We start from the raw sequence: 12,098 nt of genomic DNA on the forward strand, positions 1-12,098 counted from the left end.
CAGACAGCAGAGGTTTATGAAGAACATTAATTTGAAAGAAAGCCTTTTAAATCAGACTTAAATTAAATCAGTGGCCCTGCCAACTTTTTATTCCTTGTGATAAAACATATTTGTGAAATGAAATCTCAGCAATGAAAATGTGCAGAATTATACACAGAAGTTCACAGTATAGTGTTTACTTCTATAATGGGGGTACGTTTTGAAACCATGTTATATGCCTATCCTTCTGGTCACTTCGGAGTGATGAGCCTCCACTGAGAACACTGCCGCCTTTTGTCAGAAGGTAAGTGAGAGACTACTTGGAATCTGTAGGAGTCAGACAAAGTCATCATAGGGAGGACCTGGAAAAAAGGTTAAGGAGAAGTGTACAAGTAATTGGAGGGTGCTGTGAGTGAGGAGTGGATGGTCCTCTCCTGCATTAGGCTCTGAGGTGGTAACATTTGTTATCTAAACAAGTGTGCCTTTGTTTATATCTGATCCCTTTGACTATTTTGATTCTTATGAAACTGAAGTTGAGAACTGGGAAGTGGTATTTAAAAAATTCCCACAATTTGTCACAACAGCACCATTCCTCTGACCCATGAGGAATGTGCATCTTTCCATTCAGATCCTTTCAATGATGCTTCTTAATTGAGGGGGGAGGAGATTATTTTTGAGTCACATGAGCCACTGCATTTCTCCCCTCAACGGGCTGACCAGGTTGCCTACTAAAGATTCCTGCTCTCTTTCAGGGTTTGTGAAGGAGTGGCCAGGACCTTATTGTGGCAGTTTTGAGCACTGCCACTAAACCATTGTTTACAAATGAATGTATAAATCTGAGGTTTATGAATATATTTCCTATAAACTCTTTTAATCATTGCAAACATTTCTATGTACAAATGTGCCCTTCCATATCTCTCAAAAAATACTTTCAAGTAAATCCTTGAAAAATACTGTATTAAATAGTACTTATGTACATAAAAACTGAGGAATTAATTTGATGGTCTTGCTACAAAAAATAAGATACATTTTGTTACAATACACAGTGAAAGACACTTTAGACCTGTCAACCTCTTTGCTAAGAAATTTATTCTTATTTTATTTATTATTCTTTTAAATTTTCTCCAAGGTGGCTTTTAATGACTGGTTTAGCTAAATAAGGGCAAACAATAATCTTGCAGTCATTGCTAGTGTAATACATAATACCAACAGTCATCCTATTGAAGTCAGTGGCCATTATTCCTCATAGTAAATAATATGCCTGGTATAATATTTGCAATTATAGGTAAATAAGGTTTCTTTGCAGATTCCAGACTATTTTTGTGTGTGTGCTATTTGTTCAGTGCTGTGGAATCCAAAAAAAGGCTGCTGCTTGTTTGCCGTCTGTCCTGAGCATTGCAACATCATCAACAGTATCATGGAGACTCTGGCCTGCTCGTAGAATGTGCATTCGCAAGCTGCTGTCAGTTCTAGTCGCTGCTTTCCTTTTGTATAAAGCTGTTGTTAATGAGGAATAAGATAGTGCAGGCAGATGACTATTGCATTTTAGGTGTTAAAAAACATCAATATGGCAGCATGATCTTTTACATTTTTTTTTTTGGTGATGGAATTCAATTTAGAAACAAAACTTTTTTTTTAAGTAAGTCAACCTGTTTAGGCCTAGAATCTGACAATGTCCCTATAATAGTAAAAAGTGAATTTGAATGAACAATGTAATCTTTTGAATATCTTTCCCATCCTTTTCAGTAGGATTATGTGCTGTTTGGATGATTCACATGCACATATTCTAAAAATGACTGGTCTAGAACGTTTTCAATAAGGGCTTCTTCTACTTTGTTTATAGCCTGAAATAAGAGAAGAAAAGAAAAAGATGGTATTTGGGCATGCAGTTGAAAACAATTACCATTTTAACAAACTACTTCTATTCTTGAGAGCTTGCTTAGACCATAACCCAATAAAACATTGACTATATGCGTACTTAAAGTTAAGCACATCTGTAAGTACTTTGCAGAATTGGGAATTTACTTTATACTACTCAGATTTAAACATTGACAATTTATAGTGGGAGAAATCTTTATTATGAAACAAATTTAATTATAAAAGGCAGAATGCCAGAGGAGACAGACAACTACAATACCACAATTATGCAAACACCAGTAGCTCCTGTGTTATTTATTACAGGCCCCAGATACAGAAATACATATTATATCATTGCATATATAAATAACAAAATGTTCTGTATCTCAGCACCCTACTTCAAACAAGATATCAACACTTGAGCCATCAATAAAATACCACCCTACCCAGGTATATTTCTGTTATATGCATGTAGTATAGATTAGAATTTTATTGATGGCGCATGTGGTTCTCTCAAGTCCAACACCACTTCTTCAGGGGTCTGCCCTCATTTTAGAAAGTATTAGATTCATCTCTTTCTTCAGGATGGTGACTGGGTAGACATCAGTTAGGGAGGTAAAGGAAACCACTGAAAAATGTTTTTGGAATTGTGATGTATAGTCTAAATTGTATTGAGTTAGGAGAGTTTAAGTGGGTGTTTGATAGCTCAAGCCATTGAAGCCAATGGCAGTTGAAGATGCTCATAATCTTGCAGGACCAAGCGCTAACTGAGCTTACAAGGTTATGAGATCTCTTCCCACTTCACCCTTTGTTCTCACAGAATCGAAATGGGGTGTTTAAGTGGCCCATGTACATAATACTATTAATATATAATATAGTACTTTTCACTTGAGGATCTTGAAGCATTTTACAAAGATAGTAAGTAATATTACCCCCATTTAATAGATGGGGAAAGTTGAGGAACAGAAAGAGGTTAAGTATTTGCCTAAGTTCTTACCATGACTCAGTGGCAGAATTGGGAATAGAATCCATGTTTCCCAACTCCCAGTGCTGTGTTCTTATTACTAGACTCTGTTGCCGCCACTAATATCTGTTACATCTTCATAACTCCACAACACACCCTAAGCATTACATTTTAGCAATCTAATGCATACCCTCACATGACTTATTGATTATGAGAAGAACGGAGGGAGATATATAAAGAAGTCAGGACCGTAGCTTCTAAAAATGATCATATTGTTTACTCACTATGTAGTCTTCATAATAGAATGTGTGTCTGAGTTGAAGGTGCTTTATAAAATTCCTGCTGAAATAGCTCAGCTCTCCGCCAGATATTAAACGACAAATTGGACAGTACTGGAAATGGGGAAAAACTATAAATATTGAGTTTTCATTACAAAGATGTTGCAGAAGAAATATTATCAATGTTAAGGGGAGAGAAATGTGGATTATCTGGAACAGTTATAGCTAAATGGCATTCTCTGAGTGACATGAATACATTTACTGCCAGACACAACGTACCCGCAGTCCAGCAGTAGGTTAATCTTGGTTGTGTGTTGTCTTTTCAGTAGATATCCACATGGGGATGTCTGTCTGACCTCATTTTATGCTTAACTCCTTCATTGCTACTGGCTGACACAAGATTGTAAAATAAAAAGGTATTTGTTATGCTCCCAACCTATGTGCCATATGATTTACTGATCCACTGAAAATAATGGGGCTCCCACTGACATATGTGGTGGTTTACTGTGCTATTTAAAACAAAAATGCCTTCATTGTTTGGAAGGAGATTTTAGTTCCTTCATAATGGTTGGTCCTCTACAATATAACTAACCACTGCAGTTGTTGCAATATTTACTTCAAACAATATAATAAAAATACCAGTACACACTTAAAACAGCATTTGAATAACATACTCATAACAAGGTGTAGAAGGCTAACTTATTGACTGATAGTGTTAGAGCTAAATCCTGCCCTGTGCTATTCTGGTGTGAAAAAGGAGGTAGAAACAGCAGACCAGAATCTCTCCATGAACCTTAACTGAGTAGAGGATGAAATAGGCATCTACTATAGCAACCCACACAAGACATCGCATGGGGGGATCTAGTTATTATTACTTAGTCCTGCCTTGCGTGCAGGGAACTGGACTGGATGACCTACTGAGGTCCCTTCTAGTTCTACACTTCTATGATTCTAAGGTTAAGGGGAAAGGCTAGCCTTCTAGCTGCAACCATTGCCCTTTGGTGTGTTCCCCCCAACCTGTCCTGGGGAACCTTTTGTTGTGTGGCAGGATTCTAATAACAAATGATTCAATGGGCAGTGTCTATGCCCTTGATGCACCAACTAGGGTCACATTTATAGCTCATGTTGCTATGACATCAGACTTATTATCTAAACATTATTTAAATTAAAATATAGTTTGTATTCTCTGTGTGAGATTTTGAAGGAAGATGTTAGAAAAAGACCATTTCAATGGAATGCTGTATAATGCACATTATTTACTTGTTTGTAAGGGATAAACTTGTTTAATTGTGGAGTTAGTAAACCCTCTTTTTTGTTAAAAGGTCTAAGTTTTAAGGGCCTTATTCTTCCCCATGACTGTACATAGCTGCTATTAATGCATTTGCTCTAAGTACTACAAATAAGCATATTTATTGTGAAAAATATAAGATTTTTATTTGGCAATTACCAGGTTGACTTCTGTATGTGCTGAACAATCAGTAGATTTGAACAAATAAATTTGAAACACTTAAAATATGGCAAAATAATGTCTGCTGGGGTAGTAATTCTTAATAATTAACCCAATCTTCAGCTGTAACCTTATTTATTCTTCCCTTATTTTGTACTCTCAGTATTATATACACAGGTCTATATTCACAGACCTATCAAAATTTTAACATCTTATAGTAGTTAAGTGGATTGAGAACAAACCTGCACCATAAGGGAGAAGAGAGTGTCTTCCTTTGTTTTGTTAGTGATGTAAATTGGGGTTTGTGTCATACATCTGTCATTCAGTTTAACTTTTTGACGTAGCATCCCTCTGGATCAAGTCTTAAGCAAATTCAACTCCCAGTGAAGTCAGTGGGAGTTGTGCACGGAACTTGTCAAGATAGGCCCTGCTCCTGTAATTTGACCCCCATAGTCAGATCCTTATGGCCCAGGGAGACCTAGACTTGGGGCCATTCTATATATTTTTGTTTGTACATTTAGACCCGTGCGTCCTTTGTAGCTCTTATGAATCATTGGAGTAGTTCTCAAATAATGATCCATAGACTGTTTTGTGCTAGGCAAGACACTATCAAGATAGACAGAAAATGCTGCACAGAAAGTGGTGTGTGGGAGCTTAGGAGCTGACATTGGGTCAATGGAGAGAAATGATGAATACAGAATTTAAAAAGTGGGAGAATCTCTGAATGTAGTAAAACTTGGTGGCATGGCATTTTGAAAATGCTATGCCACCATTAGTCCAAAGAGCTAACTATAAACTCTCCTCTGCAGCCATCTTAACATATTGGGTGTATTTTGAGCCTAGAACTTTGGATGCTATTTTATAGCACTAGTGGACTAGCTGTACAGACTTTGTGCTGGCAATTTTTTTAAACTACTGTATCATCCAAGCCAAGTTTGCAATTAATACTTTTTTTTTTGCCTTTGTCTGCCGCCAAACAGAATCAATCAATTTAATATAAGTTCAATAAAGTACACATTTGCACTGTAAGATAGTTACCACTGCTCTCCTTTCTGTTCTATGATAAGTAAGACAATGGTCCATTAGATCATCTTCATGCAGCTCGCACTGGCAAAATGGACAGGCATATCTGGGAATTGCAGAAATGGTATGATTATTAATGACTTTCTTCATTTATAAAAAACACAAGTAGACTTTGTTTTCTGAAAAGTAATGAGGATTTGAATTACCCTAAATTTTAAAAAATGCAGATTCTTAGCTTTATGCTATACTACAGATGGTTGAAATTTTTCAAAGAAAGAATGATTAAAAATGGCCTTTTTTCAAAAATAAAAATGTTCACAAAAAAGCTGTTTTGAATTTTAAAAATTTTTTGCAGTATCATTTTATATTTAAGATTTTGAAAACATTCTCAATCATTATTATTGGGTTTCAGTATACAAAAAATTGATGACCATTTTGGTAAAAAAGTGACAAATTGTGAATAAACAAAGTATGGCTCCATGTCAAAACCTGTGAAATGGCAACAACTTCCAAATTTTGACTCTCTTTTTTTAATTGTTTGACCAGATGTACTTTGTTCCAAAAACAGAACAATTGGTTACTTTATTATCATTAAAATGCTGTACCTTGCTACTGTGTCTCCAAACTCTTGTAGAGGTCCATATTTTTCTATATATTCCTCACAAGTCCTTAAATGAATCCTCATTTCACTCAGACATACCTAGGCAATGGTAAGAAGCAACCTGTTATCGTTTAACAGACATCATATACCTGGTGGTCTTGTTCACTTAGTATAGCTTATTATCTTTGCCATCCTGAGGCCAGGTCTACGCTACACGCACTACAGTGGTGCTATAGCTATGCTGCTATAGACCCGTAATATGGATGCAAACTACAGCGATGGAAGGGATTTTTCACACCTCTGAGCACCATAGCTATATCAACCTATCGTGAATCAGGCCTGAACGTTGTTTAACTTAGAGGTAGTTTGCTTAAGAGCTATTTTCATCAGAGTGGTAACCCTTTAATTAAGGGTATATCATAATTTCTATTATTGGCTTAACTTCTCAGGAGTTATAAGATCTTGTTGGCTGAGCACATTATTTTAATACATTACCTACAAAAAAAAGTTCAGGTTTTGCGTGTAAAATTAATTAGAAATAGAGAGCTATCAGTTTGGATGTGTTGGTCCTGGTTTTTCAGACTGAACACTTTAGATTGTGAAATGAACTGTTGGAGACAGTGGGCTCTATCCACCAGGTTTTTTGCAGAAAAAAGGCCTATTCCATCACATTCTGCTCTGTTACGCTAGTGCAAATCTGGACTAACTCCACTAAAATGAACAAAGCTTTTACTAGACTGTGGGCCAAATGCTAGTCCCAATGAAGATAGTAGCAAAACTCTCATTGGCTTTGTTGGGACTGGGAGTTGGGTCTTACATTGATGTAAGTGAGATCTGGTCCATTCGTTTTACTTCAGGACCTTGTTACAGTAAACCTTGTGAAGCAGGTCCCTAGGGTATTTTCTACAAAGAAAAACAATATAAAATAATAAAAGGCCAAGATAGTGAGATTTTAATCTGGGTACTGCACGGATAGACACTAACAGCTCCTTATCAAGACTGTATTATGCATTTGGTCTTTGACCATGTCTACAGCGTGGAGGGAATACTGGCATAGCACTGGGGATAAGAGCCAGATGCAGCCTACACCAACAGAAAGCATTTTTCCATCATGTAGGAACACTACCTTGCTGACTGGATTTTTCATGCCCTAACGCCACATATCTATCGTGATCTCAATTTTAAGTGTAGACCAGGCCTTAGAAATACAACATATGTGAATATGCACTGAGGTTGTAATGTATTAAATGTATGCAATTATTACATATGTATTCATATCACATAGCCTAATGGTCCCATTAACAATCTTACACACAAAACATAGCTAAGTGATTCTACAGTCATAGTAAAGAACATTTATTGTTACAGATACGCATTCATAGCATACCTTGTTACACTGTATGTTCTGAGAGCATGATAAGAACAATACTCCAACTCAGATAAATATTAAGATGTCCACTTGGGTCACGAAGAGCTTTGTACTCCTTGACAGATCACTGACATTTTTTGTTGCCTCTAATATGTCTCAAATTAAAAAAAAATACAAAAATGTACATTTAATAATATTAAGGCAATGCTTTAAACCCATCCATTGCCAGCAAAATACAGATTTTTCTGAAATACAAAACAAGGCAAAAATATAAATTAAAAGTCACACTGTTAGCATCATATAATATTCCTGATATGTTCCTCATGCTGTTTGTAATCTACCTAACTATACTACAGATGATAACAGACCTTTCCTAAATTCATCCCTTCATTTTGGTGCTCTGCCCCAATATGTTCATGATAACTGCTGATATACAAGAATTTGTAGGTTTTATTTTGCAGCTGGCAAGACAAAAGGAAGCAAAAAGCCAGTGAGAGAGAATGAGGAAGGAGATGTTGTTCTGGCCTATACTTAAAATCAAAACAGGGTGGAATATTCATTATGCAGAATGAAAAGGGGATACACAAGCAGTGAAAACCTGAGAACAAAGTGAAAACCATGTTTTGGTTTTGTATAAACTTTCAAATTAATGTATAGGAGTAAAGTACCAATCCCTGTCCAGACCTGCTAATTCACCCTGGAAGGTAGGGATAGGATACAGAAGGACCTAAACAAACTGGAGGATTGGGCCAAAAGAAATCTGATGAGATTCAACAAGGACAAGTGCAGAGTCCTTCATCTAGGACAGAAGAATCCCATGCCCAGCTACAGACTGGGGACCGACGAGTTAGGCAGCAGTTCTGCAGAAAAGGACCTGGGGGTAACAGTGGATAAGAACCTGGATACTAGTCAGCAGTGTGCCCTGTGGCCAAATATTACAATCTTTACCCAGAAAAATTGAGTCTGGTCCTTCAGCCCTTCTTCACTTAGGTGAATCTTGTGTTACCATCTGCATGAAAGATGTGATCCATGAAATCTACACTGTCGGCAAGATCTTCAAAGTGGTGAACAACTTTCTATGGCCTTTTAAGTTATCTTCTCAAGGTGGAATGAAAAAGAAAACTATCCATTTTGTCGAAGGCGGAGATGCTGGCAACAGGGAAGACCAGATTAACAGGCTCATAAGGAGAAAAACTAACGGAGCCCAGCAATGGACATGGACTTTCCTACTCTGGCCTGTTAATAAAAAATATTCTGTGCAAAACAGAAGAGAAAAAAAATTACCAATGTAGTGGAAATTTACCTGAGTAAAAGCCTTTTGCATTGGACCCCAAATCTTTTTTTCCTGTGCTTCTGGAAAAGAATTTTTCTATTTCAATTACTGAATCAAAAGGAAACTTTCTTTGGGTTCCAAAACACAAGCCCAGTTTGAACAATAAAGCTTTTTGTTACCATCTTTGGCAGAATATATAAGTATTAGTGGGGACTGGCATGATTTCCTAGTTTCAAGATCCATTCTTTCCTGGCTGCCTCAAGTGTAAAAATCCTACTAATGGCATTTATGTGCTTGGCACAGCCAGGAGAGGCAAATACATACCAACCCACTTTTTGGCTGTGTCTACAGTAGGAATCTTTTGAGCCCATAATTTCCAGCAGGTAGAATTAGCAGCAGCCGTAACACAGCCAAGGCTCAGGCATTTTTACCACTGTACTATCTGACCCTGATCTGACATATTGTTAAAAATGCCTGTACTTGTTTGAGACTGACTTACGTCACCCACATTCCCCCCTCTGTACCAACTGCAGTGGAGCTGCACGCTCTGAAAATTACAGGTCAGAAAAATCCTAGTATAGAAAAGGCCCAAACTGAGCTAGCACACCAGGATGCTGATCACACAACTACTAGACACTGAAACTGAACAGAAAACTCAGCATGTGATTGGGCTATTGACTGAGGACAAATTCCTTGGAGATTTTTTCTACTAAAAACATTTAAGAAAAAAAAACCTGTAGAATAATAACAATAAACAATAACCCTTCCCAGTTTTAACACACCTTTCCAGCCAAAGATCACAAACCCCTTTGGAAACATTAAGTTGCTAATGCAGTTTTACTGGGTACAGAAAAACTGGATCTCCAAACCCCAATCCCAGCCTGACTTGTTAAATTAACCTGATCTCCAGCTCACTTGCCAAGTCCCAAGATAACCAGCTCTTAAGTTGTTTATCCCGTGTGTGTGTGCTTTTAAATCGTCTTACAGACAAAACCTCACTTCTCTGTTTTAATCCTTAGTGCTGCTGACAACAGAATATTGGTTTTGATCCTAAACTAGCCCAATTCTCCTTCCTAAAAACCCCAGTTTGTTTACACTCTTTGGGGCCAAGATCATCCCTTGTGCACAGGGCCCCCACATGAGGGGGGGGGGGAGGGGAAAGGTGCACTTTACCTGGGCCCAGAGGCCCTGGGGGGCCTGGCCCAGGCTGCAACCCCCATTGTGGGAGGGGGCCCATGTTAAAAGTTTGTACTGGGCCTGAAAAAATTATGCTTGGGCCCTGCTTGTGCAACACCATTAGAATCAAATGAGTTACCCAGGACCTGCTCCTCTCTTTGCAATCATTCAAGCAGCAGAAGATGGGCTTCAGAGAACACCAACAACAGGAGGACGTCTCTACCCCAGCCTCTTCCCCTGGCTGCCCTCATCATGGGGCTGGGAGGTCAATCCCTTGACTCTTCCCTTCCCGGCTGGAGCCAGACACAAAAGGGCTGCGCTTACACGTGGCCACACTGGGTCCTCACAGGCTGGTTCAGCACCTCCAAGCAGATGGCGCAGTCAAAGGACAGGACCCGCTGCTGCTGCTGAGCAGCTCTCCCCAGATCCAGTGAGCACCGAGGGGCCGCCGTGCCAACAGCCCAGCTGTCACTGCTTAACACGGAGCCCATGGTGCAAGGCAAGCGGCTGGGGATGGTCACTCACTGTGGCAACTGGGCTCTGGGTGGGCGGTTTCTGTTTTCCCTGCCTATTTAGGGCCGGGCGGGCAGGGGGGCAGGCCAAGTCCCAGCACGGCCCTTCCCCTCAGCATCTCTGCAACTCAGAGGCCACTTGGGGACTGCGGGTCTGGTGTGCACCTCTCTGGAGGCGGGACAAGCTTGCAGATGCTAAAACAAGCAGAGCAACGTCCAGGATCCTCCGCCCCCTTGGCCCTGGGAGGCCTGGCCTGGCTTTTCCCAGCTGTTGAAATATGTCCCTTTCCCTGCCCCCGCCCCAGGCGGAAGGAATTACAGAGCTAAGTACTTTTCATTGGCAAGGGTTCACATGGGGATATTATTGTACATGGTCACACCAGCAAAAACATCCCCTCCCCTAACTAACTAGGGGTAACACTAACTCAATGAGTGTTCAACTTCAATCAGCCTCTGCCTTGACATTTTACCTGCCTCTCTTTCTGCCTTCCTCCCGCTGCATCGTGTGACTAGATTGTCAATGTGTCTGAGCAGGTGTCTTGTCTTCAAACGTGTCTATGAAGTACTGCGCTGTTGGCGGTGCAGAGAAAAACACGCTGATGGCCTCATAAGATGTGGACCTTAAAATGAAGCCAATTCATTTTAAAAGGTGTGTTTCTCCTTCTCTTACATTCTACTTCCATGACTCTGGTTCTAGACTCTCTAAGGTCCCCGTTCTCCTGCCCTTACACTGCGTACTGCTCAGTGTGAGTAAGGCTGGCAGAATATGGCCCTAAATTATTATTATGCTCTAATTGAGTGGTCCTCAAGCTTTTTATGTCACGGCCCCCTTACCTCTGTCTGCCACCCCACCCCCCGCAAGTTGGGGCTGGGAGCGGGGCCAGCAGGGCTGGGGAACCGAGTCAGGAACAGCGGCTGGGGGCTGAGGTTGCGGCCCGTGCTGGAGGCTGCGACAGCTGAAGCTGGGTAGTGGTGTACTGATGGGCAGGGTGGAGGGGGGCCAGGCCCCCGGGCACTTGCCAGGAGGGACACACTGGCTGGAGGGAGGACCCTGGCCGGGAGGGGGCACTGGCCATGCTCTCCATGACGTGCAGAGGGTAGAGGGTGCAGGAGACTCTGAGCGGGAGAGGCAGGCACCACGCAGCAGGTAAATGCGAGGGGGTGGGGAGCGCCAGAAAGCCCCCAGGGCACAGGAGGAAGAACATGGCATGCCCCCCCTGCAGATACAGACCTCTCCCTCATCACCAGGGCAGCTGGGGGGCAGCGCCGTCTGTTGGGAGCCTGGGACCCTTTGTGCCCTGCGCGGGGGGCACATGAGGCCTGGGAGGGGGCACAAATGTCAGCATTGGCCACCGAGCACTGGAGATACACAGTTTGCCACTGAGGCTGGGAGTGGGGCCAGGGGCCAAGCCAGGGAACTGTGGCTGGTGGCCAGGGGGCAGTGAGTCCAGGAGCCGAGGCCAGAGCCATGGATGGGGAGTGAGGCTGGAGCAGACCGTGGGGCAGAGTGGGGTAGCACTCCCCACCACCCATGGGGGCTGGCCTGGGCCCTGCCACATACCCCCTAATGTTCACATGCTCCACAGATTGAAGACCTCTGCTCTAATTGGTTACTATTT

The 12,098-nt window shown here is 41.0% G+C and overlaps 1 protein-coding gene across 1 annotated transcript; it reads right to left on the reverse strand.

The window, feature by feature from the left end:
• Positions 1–1,730: 1,730 nt before the first annotated feature.
• On the reverse strand, positions 1,731–10,458 carry RNF125 (ring finger protein 125). The gene is made up of 6 exons (XM_067545995.1): positions 10,292–10,458; positions 7,887–7,941; positions 6,154–6,248; positions 5,564–5,654; positions 3,085–3,192; positions 1,731–1,823 (listed from the first exon to the last, which is right to left on the reverse strand). Exons 1-6 carry the CDS (start codon positions 10,456–10,458, stop codon positions 1,731–1,733), a joined length of 609 nt encoding a protein of 202 aa, XP_067402096.1.
• Positions 10,459–12,098: the final 1,640 nt, after the last annotated feature.

Source organism: Emydura macquarii, unplaced genomic scaffold (genome assembly GCF_026122565.2).
Source record: "Emydura macquarii macquarii isolate MOO-44397 ecotype Brisbane River unplaced genomic scaffold, CSIRO-AGI_Emac_v2 contig_212, whole genome shotgun sequence".
Classification (NCBI taxonomy): domain Eukaryota; kingdom Metazoa; phylum Chordata; order Testudines; family Chelidae; genus Emydura; species Emydura macquarii.